Here is a 20,119-nt window from a genome sequence, read left to right as displayed (position 1 = left end):
CTCCAGAAATCATTTGAGAAATTGCATTTAAAAACTACAGAGAAGATGCAGAAAAAAAATTAAAGCAAGCCCTTAGATGGAACTAAATGCACTAGGCAAGGAAAAGACTTGTAACATCTCATGTTTGAGGAATGAGGTAGAGAAAGGGCATGGAGGCCACAAAGGTGCCAAGTGTGCATGCTCTCCCTTTACCAGTGCAGGTGAGAGGATACTGGGTTAGATGGGTCACTGACAAGAAATGCCAGTAGAACATTCTTGTCACTGAGTCTTCAGATCAGAGTGAAAACTTATATTTTTAAACTGAAATACAGAGCTGTTGGCAAACTAACTGCTGCCTTCAAGAGAATCAGGCTTCTGTCCTGTAGTTCTGCCTACCTGTGCATGTAAATACAGCATGTAACCAAAGATACCTGTAATCCTGTAAACTTATTACAACACTTTATTGTGTGGAACCATATTGGAATTGACTGCCTTGTAAGCCTTAAACTAAGTAACTCATAGATATGTATATCAGGTAATGCACACCAACTCCTTTAGCAAGCATGTGATGTTCATTCACACTTCCTAGTTTTTTAATCTGGCATCTAAACAAGAAACCTTGCAGCAATATTAGTTAAGAAAGAACCTAGATTTAGTAAAGAGGGAAGAGGGAAATTATGTTTTATTTTTATTTAAACATATGCACTCAATTAATATACCTAAATCAGTGTCTGTGCTTCTGTACGCTTACTGTGATGCTGAGCTGTGGTACTTGCAGGTACAGATGGCCCAGCTGCCAGTCTCACTTCTTACACTTATCTACCATATGCAAGCTTTTTAACTAAATCATTTTTAATAACTGAAGTGAGACAGCAACTGGTGTTTTGCTGTTGATGTGCATTCAGCAGTAACTTGAATTAACAATTAACCTTTAATGTACACTAAATTAATACTTTCATTACTAGAGTGGTAGTTAGTATTATACTGTATCTATAGGAAAAAGCAGCTTACCTGAATAACATGTTTCAGCTTGTCAATAATTCGACTTATTACAGGATCTGTTCCCTTCAGTTTTACTTCTGGATTTGCAGACTGAGCTTTGATTCCACTGCCAACCACACGACGCGTATAGCTTGTTTAATACAGAAACACACACAAAAATGGTTTAGTAACTTGTTCTACTCTTAGAGAGTCATCTTTTACTTTGTATTATCTCTCATGGCACCAACATTCCACTTTAATGAGATGTATTAATTTTGTGCACATATTTTTCACAAAAAAAGAAATACAGCATAATATAATTACTACATTCCACAAAGTTCTGTTATTTATTATAGCTTTAAGTTTGCTACAGACTTTAACAAGGAAAGTTATCAACATTTTGAACCACAAAACATTGTGCCCTATGCATGGTTTTTTTGTGTCTGTGCAAAAAGACTGTTCTCCACTTTGGTTTTGCTAAATATGAACTACATGATGATTGCCTAAATGTATCACATTTCAGTTTTAAAACAGACTCCAGATTCTACACATACTGCATGTTCAGAACTAAACCTGAAGTTTCCTAGTGTTTTTGTGAGTGCACATGCAGACAGAATACTTATTGCAGGACAACAGTCAAACTGTGCATAAATTATTTAGCATTACAAAAATTATATAAGTACAGTGGCCAAAATGTACTTAATATATAGATATGTAAAAAAGAAGAAATAGAAACCAGATATATGCTGATTCCAGAAAGAACTACTGTAGTAATTAGAACATTGTTTCTAATACATCAAAACTCAAAATATAGAAACTAGACGAACAACCTAGCAGAATTCTGCAGCTTATTAAGATGCAATTCTTCATTCAACTTACCATGTTATATGTAATACTCAAGTTATGTAAGAAAAACTGAATATCTACCTTCTCATCGCAGATATTGTAAAGTATGCAAATCCCCTCCATATGTTACATATTGCCTGCATACCCTTTAAGAGGATAGCTCTATACATCTCTGTCTCAAAAGTATTTTGCCAGCTGTTATGCTGTCAGAAAAAGAAAGGAAATAACCTTAACAGAAGTGGAGTAAAGAAAAGTCTAATTCCTGCCTGCTAGATTCGCATATGAGCATAGATAACACAGCATATTCAAATTTTGCTAATTTTTTTAATGAAAAACATTACATGTTCTCTTAACTCTGCAGAAAATCTTCCATATATGCTAAACACTGAATGTAGTTCAGTAAAACAAGGTTGCCACATAACAATGATATTTTATCTTTGATCTTTTCTTAAATATCACCTTAAATGAGATTCAGGATATTCCTAAGGAAGTGCACACATTGAATATATGAATGCTCACAGTCTTCAAAAAGTGTTATTTTGTTTTATAGGAGACAGCTTTTTGTGCTGTCTTGTAGCAATGAAGCTACTTGCCAGCTTGAAGTGATGGGGGAAAGCTTTGTATAGAGGTGTGTAAAAAAATCCACAGCGTGCCTGCTAGTGGGTGATTGTCTAATGCAGCAATTTGAGAAGGGTCAACAAATCTTCTGGTAGTTCTTAGCTGAAAAAGAAAAGTAAATGTAAAAACCTTCACCAAAAAAATCCTTTGACAGTCATTTGTCTAAGTTAAAATAGATGAATCAATAAGGAATTCATTCCAGCTGGACAATGGTGCACTTACCAGAAAGACAACTGGTTTAACTAACATATTGGTTTAACGCAACACAGAAATTTCTCTTCATACTGTAACACTATAAAAAGTCTTGAAGGTTATGGCTATCCTTTCTATGCAGTGCTCTTGTTTTCTGTTGCACAGCATGCAAAATCTGTGTTCTCACTTTCTTTCACTCAGAATTCTTCAATTAACAGGTTTTTTTTAAAATGCTGCAAACCCAACTATCACACATTCACCTGTGAACTGCCGCTGTTGGGATGGCCACAAACATGACATCACACACTCTTCTTCCAAAAATAAGACCTTTATTTCATACAAACGTTGTTAATTTATAGTCTTTTCCAGCCAGCATCTTTCATCACCATCGGTGCCCCTACTACATAAACGTGTCAAGATTGGCTGTTCTATAGCTTCTGCAAACTCAGGATGATTCAGCAGACAGTCCAGGATCTCCGGCTATCACAGCTAACCCGCAGCTCCATCTTCCCTGTCCACCCTCTCATCTTCAATGTTTACATTCCTTCACAACCTCGCAGTTGCAACCGCTCAAATTCAGGGCCCAAGCTGTCCACAGCTCAGTCGCCTCCCACAGTGAACTGTATAACTTTGAAAAAGAATACCCTTTCTCTTTTTTTTAATTCAATTGACAATACTCGTTTCTCTAACCATGCAGGAAGAAATCGATCATACAGAAGCTGAGACTTCCCTAGGCACCAATTTTATCTGTTTAGCTTACCTGGGAATTATTTGGCAATGATTCATTCAAGACTGACCATCATTTCTTTTTCAGCTATTTCTACATTGAAACCCACAGCCTTACACAACTGGTATTTGCCATAGGACTAACACTTCTTTCACATGAGCAAAAGTAGCTAGGAAAGTAGTGCTGTCTGGTGAGTGGACCCGACACTAGGAGTTCCAATCATGTTCCCCAACCTCTTCAGAGTTGACATTCTCTGAATTCCTCTTCAGCTGTGGTTCATAAAGAACTGTTGGATTTACTCACCAGTAAAAAGTGTTAGCAATTACTTTGGTTTTCTTTCTCTCCCACTTCTACTCATTCTCTTATAGTCACTCCTTTTCATATTCTCTCTAAGCAAAAATACATATACATCTGCTCTCCAGATAGAGGAACTCTATCTATTACTTTTTTCTTGTATTGGAAATCCCAACCCATATTAAATTTACTTCCACTGGAAGGTGATCCGGATTTGACGAACTGACATAAAAACTATCATTTAACTTTGAGTTTGTTGTAATTACATGTTCTGACAAGTTATAAGGTAGACTGGAAACCTTTTTTCTTTCTTCAGGTGTATAATAAGCCATTGACAAAAGCTTATGAAGTATTGCTTTATTGATTATTATCATAAAAGTAAGATTATGGAAGTTAACCTCTTTTTGTTTAAGCTATTCTTTTACTGCTTGAAATGGTATCTTTTGCATACAAAAGTTATAAATTACTTATATGTTGTTGTTTCATATTCTACATATCATTGTGTTTAATTAACAAATCTCTATAAATCTAACATCTTCAAACATACTAATGTAAACTAAATGATCTGTCAAAGCTAAACAAGCTATTGGGAATCTGAGCATGGTACACAAAACTTCATCCCTGTAGATTTACATTTACATGCAAAATATGTTTCCGTTAAGTTGGAGAGGGGAAGGAAATGTAAAAATCTCACACTCTTGGTTTGAGAGACTTCATTTATTATAAAGTTTTAATACAGCATTAATCACTTGCTGTTTCTCTAAGTACTAATGTACAAGTAATGGCAAAAACATTATAAGGATCCCCACAGAGGTAGTCTGACTTGAGTAAGTGTTGCTCAGATTTGAATCCTGGGGAAAAAAAAATGACTAATTTCTTGCTAGAGAAGTAATAGACCCACCATCTGTGCTCATTTCTGTACAAGCATGGTAATGTATCACATCGCTTTAATAGGCAGACTTGGTCCCCAAGTACTATTCATTTTCATCAACACTAAAAAAAAAACAAGCACCAATATATTTGTATTCTATAAACATGTTTTAAAGTGATGAACAACAAGGTGTCCATTTCCTGAGCTCATATATGAATATTCATACAAATTACCTATTACTCTCTATTGTTTCTATGAATACAGTTGGTGGGATTTACATTTCATTCTATCACGATCTCTGATAGAAGATCATGCTTTATTGGCTATCACTATTTTCTTGGTATGTGTAATTAATTCTTGTAAGAATGAGCCATTTTGGACATGGTGCTTAAGGCAGATCTGTATCTCTATATTCTTCCAGCACAAAATAATCTGTATTATATTGTGATGACAAGTACTGATACACCATATTTATTGTTATGATTTTCCCTGTCAAGCTCCTTTTAGGCAATTGGACCATGTTTCAAGTAGGAGATGAAAGCAATGAAAGGTGTATTATGATAGCGAACGCTATTCTGCAGAACATCCCTAAGTGTCCTGGCAGTCAAGCCTCTCCCAAAAGACCTGGTGATGTTCTACACTTCAGCAAGTTTAGCTGGTCATCCCATCCTGATGTATCTGTTTCAACTGCTACTATCACCTTCTGTCACTGTTGCCTTCTGGTCTCTAACAGTATTTCCCAGGGCTCAGTACTGGGCTCTGTCCTGTTTAATATCTTTATCAACGGTTTGGAGAAGGGGCTCCAGTGTATCCTCAGTAAGTTTGCAGACGATGCCAAGTTAGGTGGGAGTGTTGATCTGCTAGAGGATAGCAAGGCTCCACATAGACGTCTGGACAGACTGAATCATTGGGCTGAGGACAACCGTGAGGTTCAATAAGGCCAAGTGCTGGGTCCTGAACTTGTTTTGCAATAACCCCAAGCAGCGCTACAGGCTTGGAGGAGACTGGCTTGAGAGTTGTACAGCAGAAAGGGACTTGGGGTGCTGGCTGGATATAAGCCAACAGTGTGCCAAGATGGCCAAGAAGGTCAATGACATTGAGTTGTATCAAGAATAGTGTGGCCAGCAGGACCAGGGCAGTGATTGTCCATCTGTACTCAGAACTGGTGAGGCTGCACCTCAAGTACTGTATTCAGTTTTGGGCCACTCACTTCAAAAAGGACATTGAGGGGCTGGAGTGTGTCCAGAGAAGGGCAGACTTGTGAAGGGTCTAGAAAACATGTACTATAAGGAGCAGCTGAGGGAACTGGGGAGAAGTCTGGAGAAGAGGAGGCTCAGGGGGGACCTCACTGCTATCTACAACTACCTGAAAGGAAGCTGCAGTGATGTGCTTGATGGTTGGACTAGATGGTCTTGAAGGTCTCTTCCAACCTTGATGATGATTCTGTGTGACTCTTGGGCTTTTCAATTTTGCTCAACTGACACTATCAAGAGCTACTCAAGAATCTCTATGTTAAGTTGTTGAGTTCCAGGGTCATGATACTGAGACAACTGTTCTGATTGTAAGGGGCTTAATGACTGGAGTGCATTGCCTTACCTCTGAAACGTTCATGTGAATCAGGTTACACAGCTGTAGGAGTGTCTATGTACACATAGACACTACCTGACAAAGCTCATTTTGTTCATCACTTTATGGCAATAGGGTTCCCATCTCCATTTGCAGTATTTCATCTAAAATGTAATCTTAACTGATAGTATCACAGTAAACTCCATGACAGCAAACAGACAACAACCACTAACTCCTCATCTGGTAAAAATGGAGAAGTCTCTCCACTGACTTAATTTTCTGCATTTGAAACTAGTTTGGTGTAAATGATGCAATGCTCACTTCCATCTGACTGTTTGAAGCAAGCAGTGAAATCCTAGTGAAATAGTTTGAAAGTAGGTGTTTACTTCCCGTGGGTGCTTTGGGAAGGTCCAGACAGTAAGAATATAATGTACAAGAGACCAAATAACTTTTAAAAAGTATATTTATTTACTGTATTTGCTTTTCTGTTTTCATCTCCTTTAACTGATATTGATACAGTAACTAAACCGCAACTTTTGCAATATGTTCCCCCCTTCATTAAATGGATTTCCTTGTTTGTATGTTCTGGTTTATAAAAGTAAGCATTCATGTACTGGCATTGTTAAGGGATTTGCTTTGTTCAGCTTATGCTAATTGAATTCTAAATTACCTCAGAACTTAAGTTGCTGGCACTTACAAGTTTCAAGCAAGCACCTGTATTTATATAGTCTCTCCATGTTAAAGAATGGTAAAATAGCACAGTGTGCCCACTACATTTTGTTTTATTTCAGACATGGGATATGACTTTAATAACTTTTTCTCAGCTTGCTTGCTTTATGATTGCTGGTAATTGCTGGTTTACACCTGCTATTGCCTGCATCTTCATCACTGCTGGGCATTTCAAAATTCTGGGTAACTGTTAATTGAGAAATTAACAATTACTTGAATGCCAGTAAAAAAGTAAACATATGCAGCAACAAATGAGTAAGAGTGTTTAGTGATGCAAAATTTAATTAGTAAAGATGAGCAAATCAAATAATCACTGCAATCATAAAAAATGCCTGAAGTTCGGACAGGAGTGTTGGCTGTTTTTTAGTCTTATGTAGTTTTTTTAAGAGTAGATACTGCAGTTAGGTGCAGAAAGTTTGCTCAAAATATTTTTCACCCAGCTATCAGAGACAGTATTTGTAATAATTCTAGGACAGATCCCATTTGTCCTAGACTTTTTCAATATTTTTAATTGACCAAAAGCCCACTTAAAATAAAATAAAATGTCTTTGAATTTTTCAATGACAATGTATTTTTAGATCTGTAATTTGGTATATATTTGAAAAAATCTGATTGCATATGCACTTGTTAAATTTACAGAAAATATGAAGTGTGAAAAACAACTCAGTAAAATTTGTGTTATTTGTGTGTCGAAAAAAAAAAAGTTCCTGTAATCATTTAGGCTGAAACATGACTAATAAAAGGTATGCATTTAATTTTTTTATCTGTTTTGATAAAGGAAAAAAAGTAACAGATCAGCCTTTGGACCTTTTTACACTTGAAAACTAAGTGTAATATCTTTGGAATATTCTGTTTAAAATAGGTATTTAATTTCAAAGTTGTTTATTTGGGACTACATTCACAGGAGTATGATAAATAAGACTGAAGTATGTAATAAAATACTATAGAGCCTTTCAGACTATCTCTTTCAATGAATTTCCAGGTGTGACCCAGACCTTTTTTTATTTTGTACAATATCTCTCATCATCAATAATTTCCATTATATTCAAATCCTAAAAAGCTCTTTTGAGCTCTTCTCAAACTCATAAACCCCCCAACATTCCATCATGATCTTAATTTGAATATGAAATTTTTTGAGAGGATTTTATATGAAGTGTTTGGAAGTCAGTTCATCATCGTTTTAACGTTAGCTGCGTCTTCCAAAAAGTAATTCTTAATAAGCAATATGAAGTGCTAAGGCAATAGCTTGAAAGCTTCCTTAGGCAGACAGGTTTCCCTCTGGAGACTTCCAAAAGCACAACTTCTTTCCAGGTGCTGTGTATGGAACATGTATTTAGAAGGATTGTTTTACTTTGCATCTGAAATTTAGTACAGGATGTGTGTGGTTTAAGTCAGACTATCCTTTTAGCAAAGAACAAAACTTTTATTAAAAGCTAAATTTTCTGCTTCAGAAGAAATGCTATAACACACATACTGTAAAATCATTCTTTACAGCTTTCTTCTAGCACAATGAATAAATTCTGATCACACTTAAAAATCAAATAGTAGCACCGTTGTGACAATTTTGAAATACAAGTAATTTTAATGGATCTCCATTGACTTGTTAAGGTAATATATTTCAAGCTAAGGTTATAGACATTGTTTTTAAAATACTATTTTTTCCTGCTGATTTTCCTTATTATTTTTCTTGAGGATTCTGTGAATGAATTAGTCCACATTAGCTGAAAGAATTCTGGCACAATTCTGCCTCAAATGTTATGAAACCTTAAATACATCCCCCTGGAACTGCTGTTAATTCCTACAGTAAAAAAAATTTCTATATCATGTTTCCAACATCAGAGAATTTTGTTTTGCTTTACTTCAAAATTTCATCTTTATACTGTTTCAAAAATTCAAGAACTTTTGAAGAATTCTCACTCAAAAGTTACCATGGAAATCAGTCTTCTTGTCAATTAATGGTAATCACTGTAATTCCTATTTATGTGTACATATCTCAGCAGTATGCTGCTAATTGCTGGACAGAGACACTATTCTTATATGTGATGCAAAATGAATGTCACGAAAAAGCATGACAAAACATGCCTATAATGCACCCTAACAAATTAATGTGTTCTAGTAATTGCAAGCTCTGTCAAACAGAAAAGAACTGAAGAGGAGCTTTGAGACATATATTTCATTTAAACTAGGTGCCTTGGGTAAGTCACATGTTTAAAATTGAGAAAATAAATTCTTATTACATTAGAAAATAACTAAACAGCAGACATATGCAAGTGCACTAAATCTAGATAAATGAGAACAACAATATCTCCTTCTTCGTGTAGTATTCTGGAAATCTTCTAACAACTGTAATAATTCTACTGTACCTTCATTTAATGGAGCAAGGAAATGAGAGATATTAATTATCATAAACAAGCACATAAACGTTTATAGTAAATAGTTGACGAAACAAAGGAATTACCTTGGAAAAACAATTCAAACAAATTGGAAGCACAAAGCTGTCAAGCCTAATTTGTCTAAAATTGAGAAATCATATAGGACACTAAAATAGTTCTGCTTGGAAATGGCAAAAGGGTCGTGTAACAGTGGCATTATGTAGGATAACAAACTTTGAAGACAGAAGTACAACATTTTATATTTTGTCCAACATAATGCTTCAGTGCACAAACCAAAGTATCCCCTAGGGACTTGCAATGCACTTGATAGTTTTGGGACTGATACCTGACACAGTTAATACTTATCTCACAGCCCCATATGGACTACACCACTACAAATCAGAGTCAAAGGTGCACTCTCACAATCCATTCTTTGTTATTGAGTGGTTTGGGTTTTTTTCCTGAGGTAATTTATGGAAAATTAGAACAAAATGACACTTAAGTTATGGTGAAGGACTATCAAGCAGATAATTAATCTGAATATGACTATTGACAAAAGAAAACAAGGTCATTCAGCAAATAAAGGTCATATGAAGGAATCGACCCAAGCCACTGTGCAATGCTAAGAGTGAAAAGCTATTTCAGCAAATTCACTGACATGAGCCACTTGACAGAATTTTTTCCTGTTTATTCTAAAGAATGAAATCCCCTGTGCTGTAAAAGCTGCTTTTTACTGTCCTCTGTTGTCCGAGTACACTCCAAGTTAGCAAAAGGTTGGTGGATTATTAATAAATCACTGTAAGTGGCCAATCCATCTCCATGGCTCCGGATTCATTGCATCTTCCTAATTTCTCTGAATGTGAATGAATAATGATGCAAACAAGGAATCAATGACACATATCCAACAGATGATGTTTTTCATCTTAAATGTTTTTTGAAACATATGTGCTTAATAGTAATTGCGTGGCATGGAGGGGGTTGTTTGTTTGTTGGTTGTTGGTTTGGTTTTGTTGGTTTGTTTATTTTTTCTCCCAAATAAAACACTTTAAAATTATCTGTTCTCATTTTCATTATTATCAAATCTAGAGAATATAACATTTTCTTGAGGAGATAGAGGATGTAATTGTCTCTTCAGTCAAACTAGTTTTACAGTTAGGGGTGCATGCTTACTTACACTATATCTGTGTGGAAGGAAAATCCAGCTGTATTACTCTACAATCTGGATCGGGAAAAAGTTTTCTCAGCAACTAGAAGTTTGTTCAGCAGTTAACCCATAACTTTTTTTTCATTTCACAGCTTTATTATTCGCGGTACCTTTGCTGGAAGCATGTGCATTATCTGATTTGCAAACTACCTGCATTGGTGCATTACCTGATTTGCAAACTACCTGCATTGCCTGTTCTCAGAACACAGCGCATAACTCATATGAAGAACAAATACAGAGTTATGTATCAGAAGCTCTATAGTATGCTGCATTTTATTAAATAATAGAAACAAACATTACAGTATAATGCCAGTTATGTGCTACTGCTACTTACTCTTTATGGGAAATTAAGCATTTCCTAGAATCCTGTATTTAAGCAATTACAGTTAAATAAGTTTTCATTCTCTACTGGTCCTTAACTAACCTTATACCAAAGACAAGTACAGTTGCCTTAACCTTTGATGCTTTTCACCCTCCATGAGAGGCATGATGAATAATTTTTGAAGTATTTCAGGAAAAGTCACAAAGAATATGGACTTTAAATCAATTCATATTCAAAGATAGTGGCATATGCATGAAGAGCTCCAATTTCAGAAGCCACTATGCGCAGAGTAATGAACTGAACTTTTGTTCCGAGTAATGAACTTCTGGAGAAGGCTGAAGGATTGTCTGTGAACCCACTAGGCAGTTATTTGAACTGGCCTATTAAGACTTGTGTCTTTCATTTCAAATTCTGTTAGACAAAATCATATTAGTACCACGAAAGCATGTTTTAGATGCACATTTTTAATATCTGACAGAACAGGAATAATGTAAATACTATATACAAAGCAGATCATGGTACAGGGAACATAAGATGGGATAAAAACATATTCAAGGATCTTTCAGAGTTGTCCGCAACATTTCAGCCCAATGGTTCTTGCATTCATGTGTGATGTAGAGCTGTCTTCTAATGTTTCTTTAAAAAGATGAACTCATTCCTTAACCTTTGTGGGTACAATCAATAAATATATGAGCTAAGAAGGTTGACATAGCTAATGTTTAAATGTGTAAAGATAGAGATTGTACTGATTGGAGGCTTAAGAGCTTTAATAAACTTTTGAGTTTCCCTTTCTTCCCAATCACCCCTTCTTGCGTCTTCCTTTTACAAATTTCACTCATCACATTCAGTTACCGCTTTCTTTTAGTGATAAATGAGTGCAGGTAAATACATTTATTTTCTCTTCAGTGGATGAAGGTTCACAGGACAACAGTAGTAAAAATATTTGTACTGAATTATAGGAAGATCATATTTCCAGGTCCTAATAAAAATAATTGCTTCAGTTTTGTTGTCCCATGAATTACTGTAATTGTTCTTTGTTTGGCCCCATTGTGACAAAATTACAATGAAAATGTGGCAGTGACTCAGTTTTGCCTTCTTCCCATTCACCCAAATCTTAATAACATAGATTCTTTAGACAAATTTTTTAGTTTTCCCGGGGGAATGCCCCCCAGAAGAAAGAAAAACACAAAATTATTAGCAACTGTACTTCACTTACATATCTTTAGCTATTTAAAAATAAGACATCTAATGCCTACAGAGTATGGAAAGAGAAAGAAAAGAGAGAGAAGGGCCTCTTGTGGGAAATACAGCACCTAGTGCAGGATGAAATGATGACTTGCCCTTTATATTGGACAACCAGTCTAGACATAATACTGAACTTTTAAATAACTAAACTGAAATTACATTGCATTAGCCTTGGGGTACTCATTGCCAAAGTCATAAGCTCCCTGAAGGAAGCCTATTATTCTATCTGGTTTTCAGTTTTCTATTTGTAAAGTCATCGTAATTTTTACTTGTATCATGGAAGATACTATGAAAAGACGAGAGTTAAATATTACGATGTGTCTAGCTATTTCAGTAATGGGAACTATATGAACTATATACCTGAGCATCAATGAGATGCTTGGCTTGAGTCAAAGAACTTGGGTTTTTTTCTGTAACATGCAGTTCAGTGCCTTCTAGAAAACAGTGCAGCTAATGAAAAGCTTTTATCTTGCCTTTTATTCCTAAAGAAGCTCGAAGTATTTAATTTACTAAAATATGCAGTAGAAACAGACAAATTGAAGGACAAAACTTACATGAAATTTATACAGATTAAAATGGACTGTTCGAAGCAAGGAAAAGAAGGGTTCCACTTTATTTCTTTGGGATCAGAAGGAGAGGAAGTCTATTGTCTGTTGTAAGTTTGGAAGCTCTGTGTGACTGCTTAGTATGCAGTTTGAAGTGAGAATCAATCTAGATAAGGCTATTCTCAGAGATTTGATTTTTAACTTCACTTATGATATCGCCTCAGTTCCAGAAATTTATGTCAAGTAGGCAACAAGGGGTTCAAGGATAATATAAGTCAAACAGCCTATCTTCCCTATGGGAAATGTTGTCAAAGAAAGACAAGAAAACGGAGCGAAAATTTTGCCAAAAAATGTTCTTCAGGGAAACTGCACCTTACAGCAAGTATCGCATGACTGAAAATATTAAATGAACCTTGTATTGCAAAATTATATGTAACTCCTGTGTATAGTTACGTATTTGTGTCTATGTATATATATGTATACATATGGACATGTACATTTCTGTTATGATCTAGATACTGAGCCAAACTCAAGTATCTCTGTTCTTTATCATGAAATGACCAGAATGTTTATGAACAATGGTTGAATTTTAAAAACATTGTAATAGTGAGGATTTTCACTGAGAGAAAAAACCACACTTCAGTATCATGGGATTTGGAAACGTACGGGGGTGTGTCTCTATGTATTCATGATTTAACACTGAACAAGCAACAGGAAAATAGGTCTTCACACTACAAGAGTGTTGCAGTGACATTTTAGTTGTAAGTTTTAGGTCATTGGCTGATGTCAGTAAAACGACAGCCTAATTTCTTATGCAAAATCTCTGGAGAGAGAGCAGTTTAAGAAACCAGCAGTCACAGGAATTAGTATGTTTCTTGAGTGAAACATTTTGGTTTTATCATTTTGTATTTATCAAAATATATAAATTTCAAGCCACCTTAAAAATATTTCTCTTCAGTGGGTTGTTTTATATTAATTCTATCAATTCTTTGAAGTTTATTTCATTGTCAACTGAGATGATTAAACATAATGATTCAGGTGACTGATGTGCCTGAGATTTATTTCATGTTGTAACACAAGAAGGAGCTGGTAACAGGAAATTCTCCTCTCTGTTGACATCAGTAGGTCATTCATTTATAGGGTGATTTGGTCAGAGAGAAAAAAGACTGTGCTTTATTGTTAATATTTGAGGAGGAAATGAAGGAAAAGTTCCCATATCTTTACACAAAAGTACCTATTCTTTGTTTTACAGTTACTAGATAAAATGATGAAATATGCACTATGGAAGAAACTGTGATATCTAATTCCTAGCAAGCCATTCTAATCACTAGTCTAGAAGAATGGTCATTCTTGCAGTGTTTTTTTTAACTCATGAATCTCAAATTAGTCCATACAGTCTGAAGAAATATCAGTGGGACAGACTAAGAACTGTGTTTGCTGATGCCTGCAATGGCCTATATCCCTCTGGACTGTGAGATGAGCAGCAGTTCTGAACTCCCAGTCATTTAGAAATGAACCTACTCCCTGCTCTGGTAGTATGGTTCTAACTGCTGAATTAAAGGAAGCAGGAAGCTATCTCCAGTTTTTGTTGTTTTGGTGTTTTGGGTTTTTTGTTTGTTTGGGTTTTTTGTGGTTTGGTGGTTTTTTTATGCATCCTAATCAGTTTCACATGCTTTGATAACACTTAACAGATTGCATATTGCATATAAAACAATCAAATCATTTAAATTGTAAAGCCCAAAGAGGCTGGTACTTGAGCTAATTCAGCTGTTCCACACTCTTATCCCTGAAATAGGTTTTTAATAGTCAAGGATGAAAGAGAACTTGGCAAACAGTTTAAAGAGGAAGTGTCATATAAAGGCAAGCAATAAATAGATGGAGCAGCATGAATAGCCATGCAAACTTTTGATGAACAGAGGGTTGTGTATTCTTCTTTAAATATGGTGCTACTGACAATTATCTCCCCTCTCTGGGGCTAGAACTATTTTATAAGTGGGTCTTAGTCCTAAAATCTTAAGGCCATTCTTCAGACTGTGGGGTTTCCTCCTTGATTTTATATTTTCTGTAGGAGACTGTAGTTTGTCAATAAAATACCTGTTGAAACAACAGTACTCTGACCATTTAAAAATATTTGTTTAAACAAAAAAAATACTTTTTTTTCCTTGAGGATGCTCCTAATAGCACAAGGTCTGATTTGACTAATTATACAAAAGATGCTTTACTATGAAGGAGATAAACCCTAAAACATGAGTTATTAGGGAAACTTTATCACAAGCACTGTGAAGCACTGGAACAGGTTCTGGAAAAGTTGTGGACTTCCCATTTGTGATTTGATGATGGCACTCCCACATTGCCATGAGTCTTCTGTAAACAGACAAGGCTTGGAAGCAGCTATTTAATCTGAACTGCTGAGCTCTACACACAAGACAATAAGGCAAAATTCTAATTATTGTAAATAATATAGTAACATGATCTATTATTTCAACCTTTTTGGTCACTTCATACTTACATTTGAGCGAGCACTGGAATATATTCTATTTTTCAATAGCAGATATCTTTCCAACCAACGTAGAAGGAACACAGTGAAAGTCAAGTCAAAAAAGAACACTTGGGTCAAGGTATTCAGGACACATCTCAGAAATACTCATTATTCAGCTCATTGATCTTGCTACTTTGTTTTCAGAATAGGACTGAGCCAACAAATAGCATTGAATAAATTTTTTTCAGCTTATAGCATTCACAGGGAGCAGTATTAATACAATCAATATTTTCTGACTTAATGAGGACCCAATCTTATGGTCTTCATTCAAAGGAATTTTCAGTTTAAGGTCCTGATCTTTCAGTGAATCTATTCAAAGAGGTCTCTCTCCAGGCAGATAGTGAAAATATAGACTTCAATTGGAAAAATGATTATTTTTGTAATATCAGTGTTCTGGACATCTTAGAAAAATATTGAAACAAAAGGTGCCACATCCTGTTTTTATATTTATTTGTTGGAGGTTTTTTTAAATATAGCAGCAATATTATAGACCAGTAGACTGGGGGACTTCCTAAACAGTCTCTGATGTTATTAAATGAGTGTGTGGCCCACCAAGACAGGTGCATGCATGTCCTGCCCTGGGACCCCAACTTACTTTTGTCTTATATGAATTTTGGCAAGTGTTACCCAAGTTTATGAAATCGAAACCATTGTACAGATGGTGAGAAACAGTTTCAGACTCCTTTAGACATTCTGCTATAGATCTGCCAGCTCAATTATGTTTCCAAGAGCTTTACTAACCCTTAGCAGAAGCAGATAGGGAGAGAACTATCAGTGACTTTGAACATTCTAGCTCCCTTTGGTGAAGTTTACAAATGAAATAAACATTTTAAAAAAAGAATGTTTTGAAGAAAGAGATTGAAAGGAAGCCAGAATAAAGCACAGAACTGAACTGAAATTTATCTGTTCTCAAGCTGTGACATAAACATTGGACAATTATTCCACTATTTATTTGTAATTTCACTAGTTTGTTAAAAAAAAAGACATTAAAACTACTTGCTAGTGCACCATTGGAATGAAGTCTAATTTTTTTTCCTCTGGAGGAAAGCAGTTTTATAATTTTAAAATTCATCTGAGATGATCCAAGTCTGAGTATCAATAGAAACTTTTTTGTCCTTGGAGAAAAAGAGACATTAATTACATCAATTATTTGTCAAATATTTGTTTAAAAATTGGATCTTCAATAAAAATTAGGTGTGTGGTCAAGATTTCCTTCTCAGGCACGGTTACATTAAATTTACACTTTCCACTTGAAAAATTTCCAATTTTCCACTTTATTTTTGTAAATGTAAAAAGAATCAATTGCCAAGTAATACTACCTCCTTTGAGAAACTACGTCTTTTCCTTTTTTTTTTTTTTTTTTTTTAACCTGGATGTAATGTAATCAAACCCTGGGAAAATAAAAAAATAAAAATTATCAAGATTTTAATTTTTTTCTTGATTGCAATATTTAATATATTTATTATAAATATTTTTATGTAATTTCTAAATATGTTTGAACTAAATCAAGTTCTATAATGAATCACAAGAACATATCATATGTATAATGTTAACTATATATTAGTTTTCTTTGCCAGTTTGCTCCTAGGGATGACATCAACCTAATGAATTTAACATCTTTTTTCTTTTTAGTTTGTGTCTCATTCTGTTTAACTATTAATTGTAGACTATGATCAATAAACAGTACCAGGAGACATATTTCACTAAATCATCAAAATCCTTTAACTCATGAGACTTTCACTACATTTTCTCTCTCCTGCCCAGCTGAGGAGGGGAGTGATAGAGAAGCTTTGGTGGCACCTGGTGTACAGCCAGGAACAGCTCACCACAGATCTATGTAAAATAAAATCAAGAAGGCATGGAAGAGTTTTTAAATGTTCACAGTTTCTAAAGTTAACACTTACATGTTTATCTTGCAAATAGCATGGATCATGCAGTCATAATCTTGGCTGCACACTGGGCTAGGGGTTGATTTTCTAACTAGATAAATTCTTTCTGAAAAGCTTTTAGTTCATTTCACTTGACTACTTCCTTTTCCTTTATTTAGAAGATCAACTACATAGCTCTCCCTCAGCTACATACATGGACATCTTAAGGTGCCTTAGCTCGGCTGCAGACATCTATGATGCAGTTCAAATCCTGACACACAGCTGACTAATGTCATTTGGAAAGCCTCAGATGACTTATATAGACAAACCAGACTTCAGGTCTGACAGAGGACCCTCCTGGGATGGCACACGGATGCAGGGTACATAGAGTACCTCCAACAGTGCAAAGCACTGATGTTTAGGTGCCTCAAGCAAACCTTGCATGAGTGCCACATAGATCTCCATCAACGCAGGTTACAAGCTAATGAAGGGATGACAAAAAAGCATGAGACAGTTTAATAATAGGCTTTGTGTCATAGTTGCTTACAAATCTGAACTGAACTCCTACCCTATAGACATTTCAAGTGCCTGAAGATGAGCTGACATGATTACAACTCAACAATATGCTCCTCAGTTTATTCCATTTATTTAACCTTTTGAACTAGGACCAATGAATTTGCACCAAAAACACAAGCCGTAATATAAATTATCTCTAGGAAACTAAACATTGTATACAACGGTTAAAATGCAGGTTTAAAATATTGGGATGGAAGTCAGTAGATGATTGAGACACTCACATTTAGATACGAAGACTATCTTCCAGCTGCTGCTACAGGTTCCTCAAAGTGCCTTATAGGCCCTGCACTGTTCCTGCTACCCTCCAATATCATGTTGCCAAGAAACACAATCACTCCCTGGAGATCTAGTGACACCCTCAGTGGAGTCAAAAAAACCAACACACCTTAACATCAGCTAAACCACTTTGTAAGGATCACTAATTGTATTGATTAGGGACTTGTTGGAATTGTTTAAACACATGTGTCTAGTGCTGTTTGAGATGCTGTCAGGTGCCACATCTAGTCAACAGCTGTTGCTCCATAATTGTGCAGATCTCCCATAGTATATTTACCTGCTCCATACAGGTGATTCTAGTTACTCTGGGTATTGCAAATAGCACATTACAAGCATTGTACTTATTAAACAAAAATTCAGTATTATAAATCCCTGAACTCCATTGGGAAAACCTGACATGCTTAGCCATAGTTGTAAACTAACACTAATATTAATATACTCAGCAGTTTCTAACATCTGTATTGAATTTGATAGTTTAATTCTATTTATTATTTAAATAATAAGTGCCATGATCTAGTAAATGGACTGGATTTGGACCAAGGGTTGGACTCGATGATCTCGGAGGTCTTTTCCAACCCAATCGATTCCATGATTCTATGATTCTATGAAATAAAAATTGCACTCAAATAACAATTAGACATAAATCAGACATAAATTTAGCTCTTGGATTTGTTGTTTTGTTTTTGTGGTTGGGGTTTGAGTATATTTTGCTTTGTTTTTAAGTATTTGTGTAACCTCCATATGAAGACTTCTCAAATTTTTAGAATTACCCTCTGGGTTTTGAGTACTTCTGTACTCCAGGTTGGATAGATGCCAGCCAGTCCTGATCTGACAGATGTGAGCTCAAGCTACTTTAGTAATCCTAATGAGAGTACAGCACTGCGCTAACATAGGTGCACAGCTTTCAGATTGAAGCTGGCTGGCCTTTAGCCAGCCTCAAGTACAAGTAAAGTGAGGGTATGTTTGTCTGCAAAAGACCAGGAAGATATGCTGTGACTTGCTATAAATCAGATTCCCAGCATTTCATGAAATGATCACATTTGGCACAGCCAGGTGTTGAATTCCAGAATCTCCGAAAACATCTGCGACTAATGTTTGAATAAATATGTCATATATGAAGAGACCTCTGTTGACATAATAAGACTGCCGACTCCACAGAAATGCAAGAAGAAAAAAGTCCCAGTGAGATCTAGGAAACTGGGAAGTTTCTATTTGATATAAGAATTATACATGCAGCTTTTTTTTACCCAGAGATACTATGTTAAGTATGAGATGAGGTACAAAGATAAAAATACTTATTCATTAGAATGTGTGGACCAGATATATGGACTATTTCACAACTGGTTATTTTGGAAGTCACTTATGTTAAAATAATAATGTATTTGGATTAGACACTTTGTATAGATTTGACAAACTACCAGTGTAAATAATGTGAATGTAATTCCATAATTTCATATTTACATGGTTTACAAATGTTCAGAAAATGAAAATATTGCAAGAGATAAAATGACAGACAGTTATGAGAAATTATATTTATACCATCACAACAACCCATTTTGTCAAGCCACATCACGTGAGAAAACAAGATTTTCTCTATAAACATAAATAACAGGACTTGAGAAGATTTTGTCTGTTGCTGTGTAGTTTTTTTATAGAAGATAACAGCTTGACACTCAAAACAATGTTTACTCCTGGCTTAATATTTCTGCAGTGAGAAATCCATGACATTTTACAATAATTTTAGTGACAGACAAAAATATGAATGCAGGAAAAGTCTATAGTTCTATTTAACCTAATCAGAATCAGTTAAGAACTCCATCAATATTAATTCTGATGATTTTGCCATTTACATACAAAGAGGTAGTTTTCCTGTTGTTATGCTGCTATATATGTTTGAATAGTGGGAATAAATGGCACAAGAATTTTTTTTATTATGTAAGAATGACAAAAAAATTTCAAAATCCAAAGTTTTTCTGAACAGTGGTATGAAAGAACACAATAAACAATGAACTGTAGGGGGTTTTTACTGCTTATTATAAAACTTGCAAATTTTATATTATCAATATCCAGTTGAGTAGAACTCATGTTTGGAGCAAAATTATGTAAGTTTATGCCAATCAACTTCATACTTAGTAGGCAAACATGAAATACCAGCAGATTTTGACTATTGTTTAGGTCATTAATCCCAGGAAATGTACCAAATAAAATATGCATCTTTTTCAATGCAGAGTGATACAAAAATTCCTTTGGTTTCTCACAAACTTCTTACAGTATAGCGCAATGTGTGATGCATCATAGAACCATAGAATTGACTGGGTTGGAAAAGACCTCCAAGATCATCAAGTCCAACCCTTAATCCTACACTGCCG

At 35.2% G+C, this 20,119-nt stretch overlaps 1 protein-coding gene across 1 annotated transcript in view; it reads right to left on the bottom strand.

Annotated features, from left to right (window-relative positions):
• Positions 1-20,119, bottom strand: part of GPC5 (glypican 5) — a 611,018-nt gene that overhangs the window by 417,103 nt on the left and 173,796 nt on the right. Inside the window, exon 7 of the mRNA XM_039381946.1 lies at positions 991-1,111. Within this exon, the coding sequence (XP_039237880.1) occupies positions 991-1,111 (121 nt within the window). The remainder of the gene's footprint in view (positions 1-990; positions 1,112-20,119) is intronic.

The sequence above is a fragment of the Pipra filicauda genome, unplaced genomic scaffold (assembly GCF_003945595.2).
Source record: "Pipra filicauda isolate LSUMZ 115617 unplaced genomic scaffold, ASM394559v2 scaffold24_size8852520_pilon, whole genome shotgun sequence".
NCBI lineage: Eukaryota > Metazoa > Chordata > Aves > Passeriformes > Pipridae > Pipra > Pipra filicauda.
This window is presented reverse-complemented; position numbering and strand designations above follow the sequence as displayed.